Genomic DNA, 26,615 nt, shown 5'->3' with positions numbered 1-26,615 from the left:
ACAAGTTGAAATAATTCATCATAATGACACATGTCCTTCCACCATTTTCATTTCTAGACATGACAACTTGGGACCTAACTGTCTTAAATTAATATTAACTCCTACCCAGTAGAAACATTTTCTACCATAGACCCATACAACACTGAAAAAATAGGGGACACAAGTCTTGCACAGAGCTGTGACTGATTAGCTGTGTAATATACGGAGATGAGAAGAACACCAGTGGGTGCTCAGTCATTGTTACTGGTGTCACAAACACAGGCACACACACACACACGCTAGTGTAAGTGCAAGTGGTGCAGCTTGGGGCCCAATAAAGACTTGAATTTGGCCCTAGGAACACCATCATTGTCTGATGGAACGCACTGGAACAAACCAAACTGCAGTGCTGCACATCGGAGATAGAGAATGAGGCGGGAGCAGTTGACATCTTTTTTCACACTGGGATTGTGGGAGCTGGCACAAGTTTCTGTTACACTCCGCAATGATTAAATAATCAGCTTTGTTGTTCCATGTCTTTCAAAGCCCGTTCTTTGACCTGTGTGTCCTTAGTGAAGAATTACTCCTGAAAAGTTGTGGGATTTGTTTACTCTCAACCAAAACTAACCTGAAGCATGTATTTAATAAATTGGGATTATTCCTGGCAGAAAAACAAGCTCAGAAGAAAATGACATCCTTTCTTGCTTCCCTCACTCACCAACGAATTGCCGCAAAATTCATTTATTCCTGACCTAGATTTTAATGTTTTTTTTTTTATGTCTCACCGGGAACAGTCATCCCGAATAATAGGTTGCCGCAATCACATCTACGTCTTTCTGTCTTTTCATCCATCCAACCACAGTCATTGCTCTAAGGAATTTTATTCGGAGAGTGACTAAGATGACAAGACAGTGACAGATGGAAGAAACAGGAGAAGGTAAAAGAGGATAGGGGACAGTTGGACAGAGAAAACTTCTTAAGGGGGGAAACTGGAGGAGTCGGCTAACAGGAAAGATGAGGTGACGCAAACATGGGGACAAAGTGAGTCGATGGAGAAAATGGGGAAGAAGACTTATAACAAAAAAACAAATCTAGGTAACAATAAGTCTGAGTAAACAGACTGCTTTAGACAGCCTTTATTCCAGACTGGCAGGGGAGCATGTGTTCATTAATCTCACTTGTTCCATAGAGGGACACCCTCGGACAGGCATACCTCCCCTCTTAGGCAGTACTGATTACAGGCTGGGTCTGACATTCAAATTGCCACAATAGACATCATTGGTCCTGCCTATAATCAGCCCCACAGGGAAATCAAGAGGAGATGTGGATAGAGATAATGATGTAGGTAGAGTCTTCCTTGACTTTATTCCTCTGTGAATCACCCACAGTCACAGACTCCAGGTGGCTGATTCATACAAATCTGAGTCTTAGGGATATATGGTATGATTTTTTTTCCTTGGATTTAAAGATGTACCTTTTCATCTCTATCATCAATTGAGTATGGTTCCCCAGAAGGAAAATTGTTGCGCAGTAAAAATAGAGAAATGATTAAACTTGTGCTAAGACCAAAAAAATGAAAACGTAGGAAATGAAATGCTAGCTATAATAAATAGAGGAGTACAAAAATTTAAATTTTTATTATTTGTCTTATCAGTAGATTGGATTTTAATGGAAAATATTTATTTTTAAACTCCATTTGAATTTTTTAATTATTTATTGAGGTATTCAGTTATACTTTTAAATTGGTTCCCAACTAGCAATTACTTTAATTGTCGATTACTTTCTCAATTAATCGATTAATTGTTTGGTCTATGAACTTTCAGTAAAGAGGGACAACTACCAGTCTGAACCCCAAACATATGAGACCACTCTTCCAAGAAAGATGACAGCATCAGTCATTTCAGCAAATGCACCAAAATGACATGTTTATGTTCGAGCTACAAAGTCCTTTGTCAGCCATAAGAATTATGACTGTTGTCCGTCAGGAAAAAAGGAGGAAGTAATGTGATGATTCTGAGCATTCAGAATTGGTTTCTTTTAAAAATAACCCAAATCTGTCCCTAATCATAACCATTATTCCTCCAAAATCATCACCCTTATTCCCATCATAATAGCTCATCTTTCCTTCAATTTCCCTGCTTCTCTTCACTGTCCTCTCCCCTCCATTCTTCCATCCACGAATGAGTAATCAAGTTTGCTTGGCTATGGTAACCAGGCTTTATTTTTAGGAGGAAATACATAATTAAAGAAGACCTGACCTGGAGACAGAGAGTAAGATCTTTGTGTGTGTGTGTGTGTGTGTGTGTACAGTCTGTCTATGTGTGTCTGTGGGTGTTGGTGTATAAAAATGTTTTTATATGTTGTATGTGAAAACGAGAGACTTTGTGTGAAATGGGGGGTATTGGACCTTTAATTCTCACTGTTGATTTGAGAATAGACTTTCTAATCTGCATTGAATTCAATTGTCTCCATGCACTTTGTTCCCTGTAAATTGGTTTAGTAGGCCACAATGTTCATCAAGAAAGTAGCTTTTTAGGTTTTATTTCCCCTGATTAATGAATTGTTAAGCTTGCATCAAACCTAAACTGCTGTTTAACCTAAACACACACACTCTACACAAACACACACGTGCACAAAGGTGTGAAGCATGCTGAGCAATCGGCTTGGAGGCAGGTGAGAGCTAATGAGACACCTATTCATCTTCCTTGGAGACGGGATGTGTTTGTGCATGTGTGTGTGTGTGTGTGTGTGTATTTTTGTATTGATCTGTGGGTCTTTTTTTTTATGTGAAAGAAATGAAGTGTGTGTGAGTGTTCTCACCATTAAGTGTTTTAGAAAGTGCTTACAAGGTGCTTCAAGGACAGACTACCTAAGGTACTGCAAGTGTTTCTCAATAGTACTGCTCTTGTTGATTAGATAAGGTTGTTTCCTGAAGCAATTGTGGATTGATCCATATCTTTGGGTTCATACACTGCCAAGTACTTTGCAAGGACCTTCTCTCACTCTCTTTACATCACTTTATCTCTCCCTCTCTTTCTCCTGCTCCTTTTCTGCCTCTGTCTCGATTTGTGTCTTGCCTTCAACCAAACTCCTTTTCCTGCTTTGACATTTTCTTTTTTTTTTCGGTCCCTCCTTTTCTCTCTTTCCTTCTCTTGTGGCAGGATTTCTACAGAGCATTCACCCAAGCTCCAGATCCGGAGTCACAGCTATCTGCGGGCGGTGAGTGAGGTTTCCATCAATAGGAGTCTGGACAGCTTGGATCCAGCAGGGCTGCTGGCCTCACCTAAATTCCGCTCGCGAAATGAGAGCTACATGAGAGCCATGAGCACTATCAGCCAGGTTAGTGGCAACCAGGAGCCCGTGCCTCACTGCCTTTGGCCTTTACACCGCCTGTACCTCCACTGCTATGTCCAATGAGGTTGTGCATGGGGGAGGAAATCCCATCTCTAGCCATTCTAAGGCCTGAATTAACAATCAGGTCACCATCGGGCAAAGAATGAACAGTACGAAAACTACCAATCTCCCAATTAGCATATACGTCTGTGTGCTGTTTTCTGGAGCTCATATGATTACAGGGATAATCACATTCGCTAATTAAACAAGAGGGCATGCAGGTTTGTTTTCCCTTAAGACCCTGTTTTGAAACCCAAACTGCACTAGCTGATGACGTAGGCGTAGATAGATTTCCTCGAGTCTCATCTCAAATCGAAGTAGTCCCAGCTTTGACACTTCCTGAGTCTCACCTTTAATAACAATACTTGTAGTATTCCACTCTGTTGTGTGGCCCTTTTTAAAGTTTTATCCTAAAGTGATTTCTCCCCCTCTGCACTACTTGGACGTTCTTTTTAAGTTCATGCAAATTCTTCTATATGGCTTAAAGCATATCATGATGGTGGGGAGGCAAAAGTCTAACCGATCTGAACTAACATACTCAGAAAGTATAGGGGATGATGTGTTTAAACTGAACAGTGTGCTGATGTTTAACAGCATAGCTAGTCTGTGATGCTTTACCAAAGAAAAAAAAATTGCACAGTCTGAGAACATAGTTAACTGCAAGATCGTATTTTTATTGCCTTTTCTTGATGGATTTGAGTGTCCATCTCAAACAACAGAATTTATTTTTGGCAAATATGTTGAATCTACCTGCCTCAAATTATGGGAATACTGGAACACTGTCCTCTATTGCAGTGCTCAATTTCTGCCTAGTGAAGTTTTAATCAGTGGAATAGCTCTGTAATAGTGAGCAGCACTAAGAGATGCATCCCTGGCTTTTGCCTCTTTAATATATTGTCCATTCTCCTTTGTCTTTTACTGTGCTGGTGTGCACCTGTGCATCTTTTTAAATTTATTTTTGTTTTTTCCCTGTGCATGAGTGTATGCTCCTGTGTGTTTTTTCTTTTGGGTGTTTGCATGCACATACTGTATGTCTGCTTGTGTTCCCGTGCGCCGCAGGTGAGCGAGGTGGAGGTGAACGGGCAGATCGAGGCGGTGTGTGAGTCAGTGTTCAGTGAGATGGAGTCGCAGGCGGTGGATGCCCTGGACCTGCCCATGCCCGGCTGCTTCCGCATGCGGAGCCACAGCTACGTGCGTGCCATAGAGAAAGGCTGCTCACAGGAAGAGGAGGAGGGCGGCGTCACAGTGGGCAACAGGAGGACCAACTCACCCCCGCGCACTACCACCACTGTCAGAACCATCCAGAGCAGCACAGGTCAGTGGGAACATGCACTTAACTCACATATGTTCTCATGAACATTTGTGAACATACATAATCCATAGCCCATTATAAATTGATTTGTGCGCATAGAAAGTATGTATTATAGATAAGGTGTGTGTCTAAGTTATCAAGCATGTGTATAGTGTCAACAGAGAAATATGAATAAATTGGAACTGCAGTTACTGCAAAGGGAGATTTATTCTTGCATAAAGATTGGACAGTGGATTGGACATTGCCCTCAAATCAAAATCTCTCATTTCTAATTCCTTTATGTTGAAAACCTCTTGCACAGAATATTTTTAAATTAATTATTGGAAAAGAGTAACCTTGTTTAGTTCACCGCAGACTAGTTTCACTTCACAAAACCAGACCAAAACCCTCTGCATTATTATCCATTCGACCCAGTTTTTATCCTCAGATCCAATATGGTGAATACAGAACTGTTCTTCCCACATTAGAGCTTATTCGTGCTCTAATATGATGAATACAGAACTGTTTTTCCCACATAACAGCTTATTCGAGCAGTAAAGCTCAGTGACTGTTGGGTCTTATTTTAGCCCTCTTGTGTATCTCATGGTCTGGAGCGCTTGGCTTTCCAGCATTACTGCTTGCAGTATTGATGCTGAGTGGTGCTGGCATCCAGCACTGGGTGCTTCTGTGTTTTCCACTGGAAATCCAAACGTCATTCCCTCACATTGCGCATGTTGAGTCATCGTCGCCTGACACAATGGCTTTCTCCTCCATTTCTTTGTAATTATGCCAATTAAAACACAGCATTTCCCCAAACCTAGCAGACAAAGTTACAGTCAGCCAATTAAACACATTTACTGCAAATTGGAAGAGTGGCAAAACTTGTTCAATCAATTCAAAGGGCTTCCCATTGACTCTGAGCAAACATTTATTTAATGCTGTTTAAAATTTTCTTCAGCTGACTTCCTCCTTCCTCCCTAATATAATTTCCCTCTTCAGTTAATAAAATTAGTCAAAATATGAAGTTGTACCCAACTGTTTTATTATCAAACATCTTATTAACAGTTCAAGCTGACAATACAATTAAAGGCAATGGAGAATTCAGTTGATTGTTCTATTATGTGGTGGTAGATACTGATCTATAAGAGGAGACTGATAAGATCAAGCAAGGAAAATTCAGAGCTCCTTCCCCTAAGGAAGGAAGGAAGAGATAATGAAAACCATCTATCAGATGAAGTGTAGGGATTAAACTCTGGTTTTAAAGCTAAACAGCTTCTCTGAAATGCTGCTGCTACACAAAGGTCCTCTCTTTCTTTTACTCCCATCTGTCTTGTGTCGCTCACACGTCTTGTAGATGCAACTTTGTTGTTCTGTAATCCTTTGCTAATAATGTAAAGGTAACACCTTTAAAACCCTTCTCAGGTAAAAAGTGACTAAGCAGAGGTGTGCATGCATGGGTGTGTTGTTATTAGTATTAACACACACGTCTGCAGCAGTAGCTTCACAGCTACTGGCAATTGGCACCTGGGTTTGTCACATGATGAATGGACGTGATGAAAGTACAGACAGGAGATATTAGTCTGCTCTGTGGTTGCTGATGATCCAATATTATGCTGCTGCTACCAGTTGAGGGCAATCCTCTGACTTGCTAACATAGCTCGATGTGATTGGTTGTCGGCTTCTTCTGACCCTTGACCTTCTTTTGCTGCGGACCTCATTGTATCCTGGAATCAACTGTAACTGAGGCCCAAACGAACAAGACAGGGAGAGTGGGTTCGAGTGATATATTATGAAGCAATGTGGAGAGCAGTTCACTGTGGTTGGTAGTGAAGGTAGGGGATTGCTTCAGATTACTGTCATAGTTGTACTACTGCACAATTCATCACATCCTAAGAACCTCACCACTGAGTCGTCGGTCGCTTTAATTAATTAGATCCCTCTCCTTTTTCTCCTCCTGGGGAAAGACCTTGATTGAAGAGGAGAGAAGGAGAGCGAGATTGGAAGGAAAATGGGAAAAGAGCTCAGTCTGAAAACATTTTGCCCGTCTCACTCGCCACTATTTTGGCGTAATTACCATTTCATTTTCTGACTTGTTACACACTGTATACAAAGTGTGTGAAATACAGGGTTTGCAGGTGGTTTTAGACCGTTTAACTAACACCACTAAACCTCAATTAACACTCACTGAAAACCTGAAAATCAGGGGTTTCGAAGATTAAGCTAATTATTTTTTAATATGTCTGTCTTGTAAAGTTTATTGGTGATTAAAGGTGAGGAGCAGCAGAGGGAATGTGACAGACAGTGAAAACAGGCAGTTAATATATATCTTGCTCACAGTGGCGGGATGTACCTAAGTACAACTACTTGTATTTTACTTGATTATCTCCATTTTATGTTACTTTATACTCAGCCTCCAATACATTTCAGAGGTAAATGTTGTATTTTTATAGTCCACAACATGTATTTGACAGTTGTAGTTAGTATAGTTTTATAGTATATACAGTAGTTATTACTTTGCTGATTAGGATATATCATACAAAACATGTGATCAGTTTAGAGTATGACACATTATTACAGATTAAACTACCCAGCAGTATATAAATTAATTTAAGTTAGCTTAAGGTTGACCAAATACAACAAGCTATTTCCACATAAATGCATTAATAATAATAATGCAATAATATATAACAGTGTGATATTGTAATATTATGCATTTTACTCATTTTACTTAACTTTACCAATTGCTAGCATGGACACAAAATGGAGCCTCCCTCACTAATTAATACAGCACTGCTTTTCTTCTGTATATTTTAAAAGCATCATTCATGTCAATACACCTAAACAATTCCATATTGAAAATAACAGTCCTTATTTATCCATATGATAGAATAAAAACCGTGTTTGAACTGTGCTTATTTCACTAGACACATTTTCAGAAAGTTTTTATGTTTGACTTGGCGCTAGTGCCTGAAAAGCAAACAAACACTGATCCCGTCAGCCAGACAAAGTAATTCCTCAACGTAAGTGAATGCTAACTTTAGCACTGGAACAGTTGGTCAATTAATCAATTAGTCAATCCACAGAAAATTAATCTGCAACCATTCTAGTCATTTTTCAGGGAACAATTACCCAAATTTGCTTGTTCCCCCTCCTACAATGAGGATTTTCAGTGTTGGTTGTCTGTTTCATCATGGAATATCTTTGGGTTTTGGACTGTTGGTCTGACAAAACAAGACATCTGAAGTCGGCACCTTCGACTCTCCAGATTAACAGATAATGAAAAGAATCGTTATTTGAGGCCCTAGCTAATTTAATGGATAAAGGGCTACACTGACCATGCATGGTATGTTTTAACGCTCACACGACCAACTCTGCAACATCAATATAATTAGGAAACATTAATATTAACAACTGACATAACTTCACTGTGTTCAAATTCACCTCACTAGTTGTAGTGAAGACGTTTTGGTGAATATTGCATGATGTTTCTGAAGAATGGTTTGGGCACCATCTCGAGAAAAACAACCCGCACTTATGGTTTCTGCTGCCACTTGTCCCTGTGGCAAGCTGCTAAATATCACACATTCGTGCCCACACACATACACACACACGCACACACAGGAGAGACCCATCAGCTTCCACTCGTGCTTCTCCCCAGATTGCCCACAGCACTACTCCAGCCCATTATTATTGATGATCTTTTTAATCCTGAGGAAGGAGACCGAAGTATTGGGCTGTCCTTTGATCTCTTCTCTTTGAACGTCAAGTGGCTCCGGTTCCTATTGCCTGCTACTCTGCCCACTCAAACTGGCATGTACACACACACACACACGATAACCCGCACAGCCACACACACAGACGCATATTACTGTTGCCTCAGACAGACATATTGGCCTAGACATCAGCTCCTTTGGATCGGTTTAACAAAATCTGGAGCAGATCCTCTTTCTAAAGCTTGGGAAAATCCATAGCAATCGGTTAATGTGAGGATTTTACTGCCTCTGACCACTGCCACCTTCACCCTGCGTCGTTTCCAGTTAGCATATTCGTCACCTCTTCACTCTACTTTGTCTATCCCTTCCATGGCCCTCTACCCTGCCTTTGCACAGCAGCGGTTAGGTGTGTGGGTAAATCAATCTCTTGTTCCACTAAGAAGAATTCACCCTCCATTAGAAAGAGTATACACACAGATCTTATGCCTTGGAAATTTGCTATAGATTCAGTTTTTCTTCCTCTAAACCTCGGTTTCCCTGGCTCACTGACCTGCTGTCAATTATCCGGCTTCATTTTCCTAGCATCTATTTTTCAGAGGCGCCGAGGGTTTGTCTGAAAAAAGCTCCCTGTAATAGGCTGCTGGACAATGTTTAATTTAATGGCTGTGAATTTCCTACGGCCCTGAACAGGGACATTGCGCTCAACAAGGCATTCCTTAAGTGTTTGAGGCATGCTTGTGGGTCATTGATGGTCTTGTCAAACACTCAGTGGAAAACCATCTCTCCATTTCATTATCTGACGCAGCTCTGGCCACAATATTGTATGTGCTCCTTCTGTACAAAATACAGAATTATAGCGTACATTGCCCACTTTCTTTTGAAAACAATTTTGGGGGAAATGTGATATAAAAGAACAATAATTAAAGATTTTTCCAAATGGGATATCCACCAGTTTAGACCACTGCTTGCCAAGTAAAGGCTTGTTGGAGGTTCTATAGCTGAGATTCAATGAATAACTATAGGGAATGCATCTCACTGATTTGTGCTGTATTCATTTATTGAGGCAAGCTTTTGGGCAGGGACGATACAAAAAAACGAGAACCACTGATATTTAAAATATATAAGAGTAAAGTTACTTCAAAACAGGACAGAGGTACTGTTGCATGTACAAGCTATCATTTATACATTTAAAACCATTGTCAGGAGCAGGTACAGGTATCAGAAATCCCGAAGAAAGAAACTAATTAGGAGGTCAAGCTTATAATGGTACTGCAAAAAGAATTCTTGTTTCATATCTATTTAAGATAAACCTTAAGTATTTAAAAATTATGTAGTAGTTGTACATTATTTCAAATATCCTGGATGTAATTCTGATTGGACAGGCAAAACTGAACTTTGCTTAATTCCCAGATGAAGTGAGCATTCCAGAAGACTCACCAGTGCTGTATATAAGCATTTGACATCTTATAATGAATTCACACATCTAACATCAATATTATGAAACTATCTGTTCAATCAGTCTTGACACCCGAAACAAAGATGGGACCAACTCATGAAAAGGACAAGAACATAGAAATCAATGATCAGTGGAAAGAGCCCATTTTTTAAAGGAAAAGTTCAACATTTTGGGGAAAAATGCTTGTTCACTTTCTTGCCGAGAGTTACATGAGAAGATTTACACCACTCTCATGTTAATATGCTAAGTCTGAAGCCACCGCCGGCAGCTGGCTATCGTAGCTTAGCGTATTGTTGTTTTTTGACACAAATTGTCATTTTTATACTTCATTTATTGTACAAAATAATCATGTATGATGTGAAGTGTTAGATAGTGAGCTTTAGAGGTGCTGGTTGCCAGATTTTCTTACCTTAGGAGAGAGCCAGGCTATCTGTTTCCCCCTGTGTCCAGTTTTTCTGCTAAGCTAAGTTAGCCAAATTCTGGTGGCAGCTTCATATTTACTGTGCAGGCATGAGCATGGTATTAAATTTTTCATCTAACTCTTGGCAAGAAGTGTGCTTCCCAAAATATAAAAGTATTCCTTTAAAGAAGTATTTGACATTAGCAGATGTCTATCCATACTGGAGGATATGATGGATATCAAAAGTGAGTATGCTCCTTTCAGTTTGGAAAACTGACCTTGTTATATCACATTCAATGTCATGTTTGCAGGCTTTACTGTTGTGAAATCACACGGAGCTCCTGTGTATTCCCAGCTCTTTCCTGTACAGTACTGCAGGCTGAAATAAAGCCTGTCCAACACTGCCCCCAGGGGCTCAACGTAACACAGCACTGTACCTCTGCCCTAATCTTTTCACAGTAGCTGTGTGAGTGGGTGGATGAAAGCTACCAGGCAGGTTGACCCAATTAACAACAATCACTGCCATCACTTACACTTTTCCAAGAGTTCTGTTCTGAGAGAGCTTGTGGGAATAAATATCATTGGATTTTCCAGGGATCTAAGTAGAAATGGCAGGGATACAGATCACTAAAGTCTGGTCGAATCAAGATCACGCCGAGCATTCGACCAGATCTCCTCTCACACCTCCGACAGCCCACGCAAATTTCCAAGAACAAGGCTGAAATTTGTTTGTCATATGTCAGGGTTATAGAAGTAAAGAAAAGTCCTGCTCTAGGGCACTGCGTGTGTTTGCTTATTTGTTTTGAGACGGTCCCCTCTCAAAGTGGGTTTAAGGAGGACTACAGGTGAAAGGCTCCTGTGGCACCATTGGGTCTGACAGTAGTAGAAGTAGTGGTCCTGATAACACAGAGCTTTGTTTCTTTGTTCCATGCTGCTGCCGTCAGGTACTGTGGATTTGGCCATCTGCTTGCCTGTTGTGCCTGTTGTGTCTGTCTCAAGGTCAGGACTAAAGGTAAACATAAAATCCCTAGACCTGTGTGAAAAAGGTGCAATCAAATCATTATTGCATGCTGCCATGTATCTATCTGGTGATCAGTCAAGCAACTTGGGTGTGTGTATATGGGTTAGAGAAGCCTGAGTTGTATTTAATGTACTGAGAATCAAAAGCATAAAGTACATATGTATATCAAAGTGTAGTTTTAAATTTTTTATTTTTATTTTTAGATTGGCTCACAGAGTATGTTCCAGAAGTAAACTTCGAATTTAAATTGATTTACTGTATAGTGCACCTTCACTGCAAGTGCAAAAACACACACAAAGTATAAAATTAAAAATACTTAAAAACAATAAATATTAGAATAATTTGATTTGGGGTATCTGAATCTTGAACCATTTATTGTTGGCAGTACTCCTGCCCTGACTATTTGTTAGACAACAAGTTGAGTTATTTATTAATTGAGACTGTAGCAATACCACTGAGGAAACCAGTGTCAGGTCCTCTGTAATAGTTCTGGAAATTTGGAGGTTTAAAGACCCAATTACACATGTACTACACATGTGGTGATTTTAAAGGCAAGTTCTGATGTTTTAAGACTAAATATCAAGGCATTTGCCTATTTTAGGCAGAAAAAAAAAAGATTAATTAGAAAAGATTTAATATTGTCCATCATACCTTGCAGTACAGAAATAGCTTTAAAATAACATTTACACCTTATTGTATAGAGATAAAATTAACAGGAAAATATAATTTAACATTTAAATGAATGAATAAAATGATATTTTCAAATACCCATAATATTTAATAGATTTTTAGTAGCTAGTCCAAAATGTCTTTGGTGGTCGGGGTCCTGCTCAGGGAATTTGGGCTGGACCTCAGTATTTCTAGAATCATGGCTAGCAAAGCCTTGTTACAGAATTAAGAATTTTGATTCTTGAATTAAAAGCATTCTTCAAATATTGAGCAATACCGTGGAAGGTCTAAGTTGATCTTGAACTTTTTTTTTTTTCTTTTTTCTCACAAATTTCATTTTTTAAAAATTTATTTCTCCTTTGCTTCAAGATCAATGTTTTTGAGTAATCTTAGGTGTTGAACTCAGGCAAAATAAACAGTAAATGCCTACACAAATAATACAAAACATAATTTTGAAAATTATACCTTTTTAGGCTACAGGGGTGCTAATTTAATACAAGAATACAGTCTTTATTTGAATATCTGGTTAAATAAAGTCTCTTCAAAAACAGTAGCTTGGGAAGTCAGAAGGCAAAGTTACAGAGCATTACAGTTAAGTTTTCATCATAACTGTGAACGGGATTGTCCCACCCAGTGCTGAATGGGTAAGTGTTTGTGTGGGGCGGGGGGCTGCGATCAAGGCGCGTCCACATCCTGACACAAGATCCAATATCGTCAGAGTGAAAGAGGAATAGAGGAAGAGAGGACTCCCGTCATCTCAGCTGAGCTTAGTGTTGCAGACTGGCGGCTTTCATGGCGTTACTTCAGTGTGTGTACAGCGCGCTGCTCGGCATGTGTGACTACTGGATTCGCCTTTGTGAGTAGAAGCCGCTGTTCGTGCTCCTCTGTTGTTTGCAATGGCCGATGGTGAGCTGCGTCAAGGCAGGCAGAGGCAGGAAGTTGGGCTGTGTAGCCTCCAAAATAAAAAGGGAAATTTGTCGGGGAAAGGGGGGGAACAAAAAATAAATAAAATTGTATGGGACACAATGCAGAACACGTTGAAATTGGATCACCTCCTATATTATCCGAATAAGGATATTTAAAAGCCCACAACGGTGCCCACAATGCAATATAAGTACCCGACGACAGGTCAGCTGGAGTAATAGGCCATACCAGTAAAATGTAAAGTGCGTCACTGACCTTTACTATGAAAGACCGGACCGGAAGTTGTTTTTATTGTGACTTACTTTCCACTGAAACTTTCAGCGCCCATCCCATGCTTTCTGCTTATTCATGCTGCACATGAAAATGAAAGAATGCTCTTCAAAATGTCAATGTTAATAGGTACACTTCCAATGACAAGGCCAGTTTAATAAAAAAAATATGATTCATATATCAATTAAATTTTAAGAGTTTGATTGTGATATTTCTAAAGTAAACTTTGATATTTTTAAAATGACATAAGAACATTTAAATTAATACATCTTAAAACCGTTTTCCCTCTATTGAGTCATACATGGCTACAAACTCTTGACACTGTTATTAAATAAACTTTCAGCCATCTGCTAGGCCCTCTGCAACTTCTTTTCCCTCCAAACTGGACAACATGTGAACATACTGAGATTAACCGACATGCTATTCACCCTCCACTCATGGTAGCTGGGAAATGTCGAACACCGTCCAGCTCTTGGTCTATTTTGGTACATATCTCTGATGGGGGGACGACAGGTGTCGCCTGCATCACACAGTGCTAAGCCTGGCGCAGCATCACAACACACACCTCACACCTCTGCAGGGTCCATTTATTTAGGTCAGAATAAGGGTCCCTCTGGGTGCTAAGAGTTCATAGAGGCTCATTTCAAAATTCTGTAGTAGGAGTAAGTTGGTAAGCCCCCCAGGCCTTATGGGAAAAGAGATCACTGCTGCCACTTAACAGTTTGAGGCCTGCTAGGGTGGATGGAGGGCCCCCAACACCCTACTGTGTGACAGTCGAGCAGTCGGCGAGCAGTTTCTAACCGACCATCTGTGTTCGAGTGAGTCATGCACACACTTCAGCTCATGCACGTCACTGATGCCAGCTATGCTGCCTGCCTGCTCATCTACCAGCTTTCTGGTTTCTATTTTCAGACAAAGCCCGAGATCCTACTGAGATCAACATGCCATGGACACACACACATGTATCGTGGGTTTATGTTAGTATCATGTAAATGACGGAGGCATCCTAAGTATGAGTTAGGGAAGGCTCAGCTGTTGACACAGTCATCCAGGAAGGCCTTAGTCACAATGAAACTTTATTATCATGCAAGAAATAAAGCAACTGCAAGATTATGAGAGAGTTAGCAGTACATAATAATTTATTATACACAATATTTTTTATTATATTTCAATGGTATTTGCAAATAACATCCATAACTGCCTACATTTTCAATCAAGAACTATCTTGAAATGTGGTAAAACTTTTTACACAGTTTCTTTGCTTTACTTCTTTTGCATTTTATGTTTTTATTGTTTTTATTATTATTTATATTCTGTTTTTGTGTTCATGCTGTTAAGTCATTTTTTCTCCAGTGGAATACCATTCATTTCTGCTGTACCTATTTTAGCCTGAGGGATCATTAGTTTCCCACAGTTTCTTTTACAAATTGTTCCAACTCTTGAGTAGTGGCTCAAAAAACATCCTGAAAAATTCTTTCTCAGGGGCACAGTTACACAAACATATTTGGAAGAGCCACCCGTTTAAATGTATTGGCATTTAAAACTAATTGTGCAGTAAAATGTTCCAGGGATGACTGTTCCCAGCAGGCAATGTCATTATAAAGAGTAGAGTTATTGTTTGCTGTATTTAGTCTGTTGTATTTGAGTAAAAAAATAAAAACAAAAGAAGGAACACGTACTGTATAGTAAGATTTCACCTCCTGGTTTGACATAGTTTTGCTTTTTATCCTGATGCGCTGTGTGTTATTATGCCTCTAGAGAAACATCAGTGGCTTCAACACAGTGTAGATCAGCCCTCATTACAAATAGCCATATTAATAAATATATAGCACCAACAAATTACAGTACAACCCAGTGAAGTGTCAATAAAATATCATCTTGAATACAATAGGTCATAATTCTGTTTGTAAAGGTTCTAATTATAAGTGGAGGTTTTGAAATGTATTTTGAGTCAGATACAGTACTTATAGGAATTGCTATAAGTAAGTAAGCTTTAAGCAATAAGTTCTAAGCTGAGATAATGTTGTAGTTCAAGAGTTTGGAGCCATTTTTAAAGCAGTTTGGTGGAGTTGTGAATTGTATCGAGTTGCCTCAGGTTTGTTTTACCCCCATGTGACTTTGGGGACTAATCTAGTCAGACATAACTTGCAATATCTCTCTCTCTCTCTCTCTCTGTCGGTATTTTTGTTCCCATTATTTCTTTCTCTCAGTTCAGTCCACTGAGGATTTATTGAAGTGAGACAGCATTGCCACAGCACATTCCAAAGTGACCCTCCCCCTCCGTCTCCCCTGATCATGTACTGTCAATTATTCAGTCATATTTTCTCAGCAATACTCACTTCTACACACAGGTGCTAAGACTTCATTTCCCCCCTTCTGTTTTTCATGGTGTCTTTTAAGAAGTAGTTATCACGTCAGAGATGAGCTGATGAAACGCTTGCCAAGCGAAAGGCAGACACTTTTATTCCAGGCCCTTGGCGGAGGAATGAGGTGTCCACATATACGGTAACTCTGGATAAAGATATGATTACAGGACACTCATAAACACAGTCTCCCTGGCTCAGGGGTACTGAAAGCAACATAGGGTGAAGAATGAGGGGAGGTTAAACAGCAACAATAATTCCTACTCAAGTAAAACTTCTGTCTTTTAGTTGGCTGAAATTAAACATCAGGAAAACAAATTTTGAAAAAAATGTACTCAAAATACCCACAGCTCCTCTTCTACAACATTTTGTTCTGTTTGTGTAGTTTTAGCTCTACAATCTAAACAGACTTTTGGATCTTATGTCTTTCACTAAATGTCCTTACATATTTAGTGTTTCTCTCAATCGCTGACTTTTTCCTTACTCACTTCTCCTCTTTCAACTTCCTTCTTTCATCAGCCTCCTAATTCTTCTGTGCTGTGGGCAAAGTTAATTCCAGATTTATAGTAATCCACATAAAAAGCAGAACAGAAGAACAAAGATAAAGAGGTCAGATGAAAATATGGTTGTTAATTAAAGCTTTTAAGCTCTAAGCTATGAATACAGAAAAGAGAATTTCTTTCTTATTATATAATAACATAAACAAATAGAATACATCCCGTACAGTTTCAACATTTACTGCTAGAATAACGACACAAAAATGAAAAATACACTTCTTCAGAATCGGAAAAATTGTAACTTGAAATTTTTTTTTTAAAAATACATGAAATCCAAAGAATGTGACTGCTGCATTTGACAAGTGTTAGTGGGCATTGGCAAAAACAAATGACCAAATTAGTAGACAGACCAAACCGAAGAATACTGTCTTTCTCCATGAAAAAGGGTGACCAGCTGATCCCACAAAGAATTTCATCAGTTAAATGTAATTAAAGTTTGAAGTAAATATGAAGGATATTAAAACAAAATGGAGAACATGTAACAGATTAAACAAGGATTTCTAAACATTTTTTAGGGTGTAAGACAATAACAGAAGACTTTACTGTTACTGACGATAGATATACTGTTGTTACATACAACATTCTTTGCTTTCAAATTAAAATATGCATTCAAATAAAGAAATCTGTTTTTATTTTTTAATTCGATTCAATTCAAGTTTGTTACCACTAGAGGGAGCTGCATCCCTACCTTCAGAGCAAATCCTGACTGCATTCTGATGTTTCACCACAGCAATTGGTCCCTTTATAACTCACAAGTTCTATCCTGAGATTAATGTTAACCATTACCTAAGCACATTTTCTGATTTATCAACACTAGCTGTGTGTGTGTGTGTGTGTGTGTGTGTGTGTGTGTGTGTGTGTGTGTGTGTGTGTGTGTGTGTTTGTGTGTGTGTGTTTGTGTGTAATAGACAAAAAGAGACTGAGATAGAGGAAATGAGTGATCAGTGTGTATGTGTGTGAATACTGTACCCCTGAGCCATGGCTGGCATGCACGCTTTGCTTGATGTACATGTGCCTGAGACATGGAGATCAAACAATGTTCAGTGACAGCGTTACGCAAGAACGCTTCCTTGAGCTCCATCAATCCCTTCCTGCCATGTCTGTTCCTCAGTCTCATTCACACACACAGTGTTCTCTATTTCCTGCTCTGGCGTTAATTACAGGAACAGATAAAGCCCTGCCTTAGCAACATATGCCTCTGCATGTGAAATACCCCTGTGTGTCAGTGGATCAAAGCTGCCATCCTCTAAGGTGGAATCATTATTCAAAGAGGGGATGTAAATTAAACAGCACTCTGGTGTCATCCGTTTCTCCTATTCTCTCTCTTGCTCCCTCTCACTCACTCATATACACACACACACCTGTATAATGCTGTCATTCAGCTTGCTTTGATGGTGCTAGTAGGTGTGTTTGACAGGAAACAAGGGCTGGGTCGAGGCATGTAGTTAACACACTAGCATATGCACAGCATACATATGAAATAAGAAGGAGAAAGACGCACTTCTCAGTTCTGGCTGGCAGCCGTACCTCGATGGAGCTTTTGAGCATGTGGGTGTGTGCGCACACATGTGACTGTATGGTGTCAAAGTGTCTGTGTGTGGCTTCAGTGTTTGCAGCTGCAGGATCAAGCCCGAACTGGGAGCTGGATGTGGGTAAACTGTGATTTGGCTATCTTTCTTCCTGGAGGAGATAAATCCTAGCCATGCTGGTGTGTCAGCCACTCAGTAATTACTTCATCCTGTCACGACTGTCTGAGAATGCAAGCCAGTGGGAACTTGCACTGTCGCTCTTTCATTGACACAAGGGAAAGGCACTCAGCATCTCTTTTTATATGGCTCAGTGTCAGCTTAAGAGCGTTAGTCATCAGATAAGCAGATACAGAGGAATTGAATTAAGTTAAAAAATTATACATGTGTAGATTTAGTGCCTTTTTTCCAGCTTTTCCAGTTTAATTTCTTTTGATGTGTTTGGGCTTGTATCATCCTGCTGAATTTAATAATGTAATTCTGCTCTGTCTGTGTCAAATTAATAACTGAACTTAATGTAAATGAAGTTCTTGTGATCCAAATGTAAGAAAGGAAAAGAGCAAATTCTAGACTTGCAATATGAAATCTTTCACTAGATGTCATCATAGCCTCAGCTGCTTTGAAGCAAGTTATCAATCAAATTTGTGTAATCTAATCCAACCTGTAAGTGTTGAATATATATATAGCCCAAATTATGCCTGACGCATTGCTCTGGTTCAACATGATCATAAGTAACCTATGCAGATGAGTTGCACCTGTAGGCACTTGATGAATATTTGTGCAGAAATTGGTATATCGTAGTATCAATCTTGTGTAATTATTGTGTACTTCCATGACCTGCGTAGACAGTAACTTCCTGCCTATACATGCTATAAAGCAGAATAAAAGTCAATAGGATAAATCTGCAGCTTTGATTAGTGGCTGCTATGTGTTTATTTTTACTTACGACTTAATTGGTCCCAGCTTGTTATTGCCTGGAATGCTTTGATTATAGTTATTTAGGAAGGAAGAGTGGCATTTGGATATCTTTTGACACAGGAAGCGCAAGCAAGAGACTGTCATTCATTCCTCCCATCCTGCTTTTCAGTTTGAGAAAAGAGGAGAGAGAGGGGAAAAATTAGAGAGGGGCACAGGGAGGAGCTGACATGGCTACGGCAAACGCAAAGAATGGCTGCGGCACCGCACTCTTGCCGTCCCCCACTCTGTAGAGAGAACACCTACAACAGTTTCCTGGTAAAATGAAGAGATCAGTGGTTTGCTTTGAGGATTACTTTTCCAAATGTCAAGATGTGAAGAGCTCATCTGGCATGTCAGATCAGGTGGACAGGGGCTGCTCTGTCAGGTAGGGGCTGTCCCTCTCCTCCCCTTTTTTTTTTTTTTTTTTTTTTTGCTCTTCCTGTCTGTGTTTTGGCATCAGAAAGAGCAAAGGAAAAGCAAAGCCCCGAAAGGATTTCCTCAGCGTTGACTGTGGATGATCCTCATGGCTCCTGCATGCTAAAGCTGGGCAGGGCCAGCAAACTCAAAGCCCTGAGGGAATGAAAACCATAAAAGGGGTTGGGATATAGAGTTAAATCTCTGAGGAGATGGAGATTTCTTTTTAAAGTGGAGAAAAACTTGTTTTGTTCTGTTCTCTTTACAGAATATTGAAAGTTTTAAGACTTTTCTTGACAACTAAATTGTGTGGTTGAGAGTTCATGTTGCTTTCACTGTTCTGGAGGGGAGGGAGTACATTGAGGTAACTCTAAGGAATGGTGCATGGCTGTAAGTGGGTGGTTTGGGCTGTGCAGTGTGGGAGGCCAGGCCCCAGTGCAAATTAAAGACTTCTCTGTGGAAGTCCCAGACTCAGCTACAGTAATGTGTGTGTGTGTGTGTGTGTGTGTGTGTGTGTGTGTGTGTGTGACTGAGTGACTGACGCTGTGTGCAAGTGGCCGGCAAGGAAGAGACCCAGCCTGCCCTTTTTTTTTTTTTTAAACTAGTCATTAAAAATAAGCCACAGCTCAACCCCAGTACACCCTGAGAGACAGCGAGAGGGAGAGAAAGAATGCATCTCCGCTTTCTCCTCCCTTTCTTTGAACTTTGCTGCTTCACTAACCAAGTAAAACGGGGAGGAAAGGGGAGGAGGGGGGAGGTTGTGATCAAGGGGACTGATTCCACTCAGAGGTTTTTAAGCCGCACACTCAGACCCCTCCCCCGTGTAAAGAGTAGCAGGAGTGGGGGTTTTTTTCTGTCCAGGAGGGGAGAGAGAGAAAGAGATGAATGGGCAAAGGAATGCAGGAGACAAATGAGTGCTCTCGGCAGGAGAGTGGGAATGTTGGAGAGACCATTGTTTTTCCCCCACAAGATTCTGCAGGGAGTGGATGTGAACACACAGGAAGAGAGGGAAGAGGGGTGTGAAAAATCACACCTGAGAGACAGATAGAGATCTGTATCATCTCCTCAGATATTTATATTTGTCCTCATACGTGCTGCCCACTACTCTGGACACGCAGCCAGTGCCTATAGTTGCCATATCGTTTTTCCCTCCGCCCCCTCCTCTCCTCCAACAGGATGTATAGGTTCAGAGGGTCAGGACTGGAAACCACAAAAGGCAGTATGCGTCAGTGTAGCCTGGTTCTTGTTCCAAATCCCCCTTTAGCCCCCTGTTGTACCTCCCACCTTTCTGCCTCCCCCTCTTTTTTTGTCTCATTTTCCTCTTTCTCTTTCTTAACTTTCCATCTCTCTCCGCCCCCCCTCGCCGCCTGCCCTGTCCCTCCTCTCATATAGGAGACATAGAAGGCCTGACGTTTAGTTTTGGGCCCAGATGGCTTTAGCATGCCTCTGGCGCTGGATTAAGCCAGCAGTGTCTCCTTTCCCCTCCATGTGCAAGTGGTCAGGACAAAGAACGTCAAACAGGGGGAAAGAGGGAAGGAATGCAATGAAAAAAAACCCCCCAGAACTGTGAAACAACACCCGACGCTGATGTTTCACGGCATTCCTGGAAGAGTAAACTCAAACGCTTGTAAAACCTGCCATCCAGCTTTCCTGTTTCTTTTTGTGCCCAGACTTTTAATGAATCAAGTTATGCCTTGTGGAGTTAATCCACAGAGTGCTCGTTGCATCCAAATCATGAAAAGAAGTGAACTTTTGACCACATTCTGCTGCATTTATATGTAAATAGCAGCTGCAGCAAGCAGTGATCCTTCGTGTAATGACATGACATCGGCATTGTGTTTCAGCCCTCTCGGTTAAGACTGATTCTTGTGTGTGTATGTGTGTCAGCCTCTTGTCTTTTTGTCTGTCTGGCTGTGAGTTTGCTATTTTGTCCCAGTGTCCATTACTCCCCAGGCCTTTGGTTATGTTTTCCTGTACTTGGCTGTAAGACTTTGAGTTCTTGTGGAGAGTCTATCATGTTTTATCAGGGAACTGTGTTTAAAAACTTGGAGACAGTATGTTGGCAACATCGCTGTGTTGTTGTGGTTATTTTTAGTTTACCAGGCACAGGACTAAGTGGCCCGTATTATCCACTTAGGAACAAAATGCCACCATCAAGTCTCTGTCCTCTCTTCTTCTTTCACTCTGGCTTTATGTCTGTGTGTTTAACTCTAACAAGTTACACAGTCTGAGATTTATGTTGACCTATTCACTGCACAATCACAATTCCAGTTTCATTTAATGACTAACTGATCTCCCCCAGTACCATGATTTCTTTTTTCGGTAAGCCACGACTTGTTACAGTTGCCCATGCTGTCATCACTCCGCACGGCGAGCCAGTCTTACAGTCTCAGCCAGTCGGTGAGCAATGCTGAGGGAAATGAGTGCAGTGAAAGCATGCATGAGATGTGTGGGTGTGTTAGCTTTAGCATTAGGGCTAATACTCAGGTTTATGCCCCACGAAGCAGATGGAATGTAAAGGAACTGAAGGAAACAGCATGGCAAACTTATCCTCTGCCGTACCCCCTTTTCTCTCCTCCTTTTCCCACTTTTCTTTCTATTATTCCTTCTTAATCACTCTCCCACTCCTCCCCCTCTTCGCTCATGTCGAGTGACTATGCTGTCTCTTTCAGCCCCCTGCAGGCAGGTCTTTTGGACAGAAACAAAAGACTGATTTGTCTCTTCATGTGGTTGTGGACTAGTCAAGGTAAAGCCCTTGCCCAGGAGCAGTGGAGAACAATGGAAATGTCCTGGAGCTGGCACAGGGCAGGTCTAATGAGAAAACCCCCTTCATGTAAGAAAAGTCCTCAAGAGATGTTTCAGTACTGAACTGTGGGATTACATATTTATAATCCTGGATAATTTTACCTGCAATATATGTCATTTAGCTGGTATTTACAGTGTTAATGTTGACAACTACACAGTTGTTAATGTTAGTTATTGTGATATTTTAGAGGGATATAAAACAATCAGTTGCATATTTCAAGAGTGATGTTGCTTCACCCCCATAGGTAAACGTCAAAATACTAGGAAGTCCAAGGCAGAAGGGATATTGTATGAAAAAGCTAAAGTGAACACTAAAAAGACTGTTTCATAAATGAACTTTCGATTTTTATTTCCTCGCCCCTTTCATCTTTTAGCTCTCAGCATGTCTCTACCTGCCTGTCACTGATTGACAGGTCACGGAGGCCGTCAGGCCATAAAAGAGGAATGCAGGTAACCAGGCTCTCTATTTGAACTTGGAACACAGGAAAGTGGGTTAAGTGAAGTGAATCTATTGCCTAACAGGGAGCGGCTGCCTGCCAGATTTAGCAGGGGCTGACAGTTGTAAACACACTCTTATCTAGTGATTCAGGAGACGCAGGCCTGCCAGAGCAGTTACCCACTGCTTACACGGGTTTCTGTCAAAAGGGGCACACTGAGCACACAGCTTTGTTGATAGCACTTTTGGCCTGAGGACACCAGAGGCATATTTAACAAATGTTTCGTGCTGATATGCATGCTCATGTTTAACTCAAGACAAGAAATCAATTTAAATACAGCAGTTAGTGCAGGATGTTTACAACTCTGTTACCATTTGCACTGAAAACTCCATCACCAAAAAGCACTCACACATGCTAAATATACTTCTTTAAAAGGCACTCAGAGACTGCCACCTTCCTCTCTTGTTCGCACATTGACTAACGCACACACACACACACACACACACACACACACAAACACAAACAAAGTGAGCTATTGTGTCTGTGAGAGTTCAGGCATCTGGAGAGCATAAACCCTCTCTGGTGACCTCTGACCTCTGGTGGTGGAGAGTCATAGACTGACATGAGGATCTCTGTGAGACTTTCATGTGACTCAGAGGACTGTCAGATGACTTTTAAAGCACTATTGTAGGTGTTGTGTGCAGGGTTTGTTATGTCTCTGCAGCATTAGCTGATTAACAGTGATAATTGATGAGCAACAGAAATGCTGTCTTAGGTTATCTTAGCACATCAAAATATTTTGGGAATTCAAGGCTTTTTGTAATTCTTTTTTTTTCTTTTTTTTCTTTTTTTTTTTTACAGTAACTTAAATTTGCCTGCTGGTGGCCATGTTGTGTCGTTCAGGATGTGCTTTGTGTTGCTGGATTGTTGTTCACAAGAACAGTGTAACATCACACGGTGTGAAACGTTCAGGTTATTGTCATCTCATAACCCTCTCCCAGATACCCAGTGACAAGCCTTTTGACAAGGATCCAAGAAAACTGGTTGGTAGAGTCCAGCATTCACACGCTTCAGGCCTGGAAACATTATTAGACATTCATTTGCAACACAGTGGCATTCACTTGTTCTCTCTATGCAAATAGCCTGGTGTTTATTTGATTTCTAAGTTATGCTAGCTGTGACCCATTATTCCTGCTGTGTTTTCTTGTTGGCTGGTGTTTAGGTGAGTGTCAGTGCAGCTGCACTGTACCCTGTCAAGGTAAACAAATGGCCAACAGAAGCTCCCCCCTGCTTGCTGCTGGTAAAACGCCAAGCCTCCCAGCAAACTTCATGTTGCTATGTGTCGCCATGGTGACGCAATCACAAAAGACTCCAGCTGGTTCTCTGTGCGTGTGTTTATGTGTGTATGACAGAGAGAGAGAGAGAGAGAGAGGAGAGACGGACAAATGGACAGAGAGCGAGCAGACGGAGCCAGGCAGTAACTCTGATTTACCCTTGTCCCTCCTCCTCCTCAGTGTTGTTCAGCTCTTCTTTTCTGTTCACTAGTCTCTGCCCTCACCCCTCTGGCAGACCCTCATCCCAAACACAGTGCAGCTGGGCTCAGCTGTCAATGCTCCCCCATACCGACCGCCCCCTTTCCTGGCCTTTATATTTGTTTGGATGGTGTTGGCTTTGCCCTTGGCCCCCGCGTGGGGGAGCCCGTTCCTGTTAGCTAGCCTCTTAAACCAAACCGTCTGCTGTTTGAAGTGGCCTATCACACAGATACACAGATTGGAGATTACAAGGCAGTCGCCTGCCTTCAATCTGTCCAGTAACATGCACACAGTGATTAAATAAAGGAAACAGCATACACCTATGCAGACACACAAATGGGACACAGTTTTCAGCAGAGTCTAGAAAGAGGTGGCTAAGCAAGTGTGTTTTTGTTTCCTAAAGCTGGAGAAATGAATACAGACTTTGTTCTGTCTCAGGGGAGGGAAGAGGGTTTTCTTTGATATTATCAAGCCCAGGGTGGGTGGAGTGCTCTGCCAAGAAGAGCTGCTATTCACACCAACTTGTCGGCATGGGACTTTTGAAGCATTTGTCAAAAGAGGGATTTGGCAGAGAACCACTAGAGTTTTGTCATTCACAAACTCTTCTCTTCTTTGGGATGACAATACTCACAGCAGGCAGCACCTACAACTGTGAGAGAAGAGAGATGAAATTCCACATCCCCGTTCCCATTAAGGGAGGAAGTTGTTCCCGTTTTTTTGTTGCACACAGGAGAATATGAATTATGTCGCTCTTATTCTGTGATCAAAGCTGCATTAACCTGAAATTGTAAAGTGACAGAGAAACGTTTTTGTTTGGTCCTCAGTGCTTATCTGTGCCTGGTGAAGAGAGTTTTCCACATTCCTTCTCAAGGGTCTGATGGAATCCTGCGTCACATTCCTACTTCACTCTATCCTTGACTGTCTGTGTGGGAGGTCCGGGGCAATGTTGTTGTCTAACACTTTCATGGCTGCAAGAGGATCAAACTATTTTCTTATCGTTTCTGTGGAAACTGGAAATTTGCCCCCTGTCTTATCGGGACAGCTGTTTTGGTCAGATGCTTTCCCCTTGATATTGTCAGACAGACAACAATTAGAAGATTCAATTATTTTCCTTTTTAAAATTCTAAAATAGGAAATCCATTAATGTTGCTAAATGTCTTATGACATCTTTACACACACTTGCACAGGAGTCATTGGCATGGGTCATTGTTGACAGCAGCTCCTGATGGATGAGAGTGTATCAGTGGCAGGAAGCCTGTGGTCTCCCTTGATGTGGAAAGGTTGAAACGTTTAGCTGGGTTCTGTCAGTGTTATTTTTATGCCTCTGTAGGCCCATGTGCGAATACATATGTGCTTGTGCGTGGGCATGTTCTGACTCCTGAGTGTGTTTACTTAACCTGTCTCGGCATTCAAAACCCCTGTCATTCTCCGGCGCGTCTGGCTCTCGCAGTGACAGCTAGGTGGGACATGGCGCGCCGTCTCCTGTTTCATACAGCGGTTTATTGAGTGGATGAAGAGGAGCACATGCTCACACACATATACATTCAACAAGCACACACACAAACACACAAACACAAGTGTGACTTTTAGATAACTTCAGGGGATGGAAGCTCTGAAAGAGGCTGACATTCTATCCTTTGAACTGCAACGACTGATAGGGGCAAGACCTCCCCCTCTCCCTCTGTGTGAGTGCATATGTGTGTTCGTTGAGTGTTTTTTGTTCTTTTCTGGGTCTGTACTTGGTGACCTTTTTGAAGATTAGCCCTGGATACTGCTCACATTCACCAGACATCTGTGAAAAGTTGAGACAGTGGTGCATATTATGGCATGCTCTGATAATTCCACCTGAGATGGCTTAATGGCAGTAATTCCTGCATATACAGTATCTCTCAAAAGAAAAAAATATGACATTTATCTGCAGAAAGAAATGAAATAAGTCACTCATTTTGTCTTTATTATGATTTGTTATGCCACCGTCAAAGACACTCGTATTAGCATTTGAGGACTTTCCAGCTTGTCAAAACCTAACTAAAAACTCACCTTGGATCAACCAATCACTGCTGTCAAGGCAGGATGGGTAGAGGGCGGCGGGTGACTCTGACAAACCAAGAGGATGAAGTCAGCCCTCTGTTCACCTCCAATATGTCAGGGCCTCTCTGTAGCTGTCAGTGAGGTGGCAAGACACAAAGCAAACAACATCCCACTCTAATAGTTTTAGACATGGCTGCTCATGCTGGGTGTGGTTGGCAACAGTTGTCTGCTGCGCTCAGAGCAGCGATCTGGCCACAGTAGGATGTTTGTCTTTTGTAGGGATTAAAGGGATCCAGGAAACCCGCTGTCCTAGTTTTGCTGCACAGCACAGAGAGGGCGACCTACTTTTGATGATAGCACTAGGCCAGGAAGGAGATTCCAAGGCATAATGTAGTTAGGGGGTGGCTTTTTTGTTGACATGTTTCCATACAGACTTACAGACTTCCGACTAAGTTTGTGTGAGAGGCTCCATTGTCTGGGCAGAACCTGTAGCTGTAACCTGAGAGGGAGAGAGCACAGACAGAAAAAGGGAGAGTGTTACTCAGCAGCACAATGATGCTTTTTTAAATAACCATTTGCTTGGATATAATACAAAGCCTTTAGACTGTACTGAGCCCTCTAGGTGCCTTCTATAATATAATTTCACTTCCGCGTTTTATTATAAATACAATATAATTTCACTTGCAGGCATGCAACTGTAAGTGCAAACAACAACAAGGGCTTATTGGGCACCATCAGATTGTTCTTGATGTCTACACTAAGTGCATAGAGGACTTAACCATCTAGATCAGTGGGTCAGGTGGCTGACATACTAATCCTATTACTAGACGAGGCTCTGATTTGTTAAAGTTGGCCCTAATCTACTGTCCATTTCGAC

At 41.2% G+C, this 26,615-nt stretch overlaps 1 protein-coding gene across 5 annotated transcripts in view; it reads left to right on the top strand.

The window, feature by feature from the left end:
- The window catches only part of dlgap1b (discs, large (Drosophila) homolog-associated protein 1b), a 90,212-nt gene that overhangs the window by 52,666 nt on the left and 10,931 nt on the right, over positions 1 to 26,615 (top strand). For all 5 annotated transcript variants that reach the window (XM_040126679.1, XM_040126680.1, XM_040126678.1 and 2 more), the window contains 2 exons: positions 3,141 to 3,318; positions 4,432 to 4,687. In XM_040126679.1, the coding sequence (XP_039982613.1) occupies positions 3,141 to 3,318; positions 4,432 to 4,687 (434 nt within the window). The remainder of the gene's footprint in view (positions 1 to 3,140; positions 3,319 to 4,431; positions 4,688 to 26,615) is intronic.

The sequence above is a fragment of the Xiphias gladius genome, chromosome 5 (genome assembly GCF_016859285.1).
Source record: "Xiphias gladius isolate SHS-SW01 ecotype Sanya breed wild chromosome 5, ASM1685928v1, whole genome shotgun sequence".
NCBI lineage: Eukaryota > Metazoa > Chordata > Actinopteri > Istiophoriformes > Xiphiidae > Xiphias > Xiphias gladius.
Note: the sequence above shows the minus strand (reverse complement) of the source record. Positions and strands in the feature narration are given on the sequence as shown.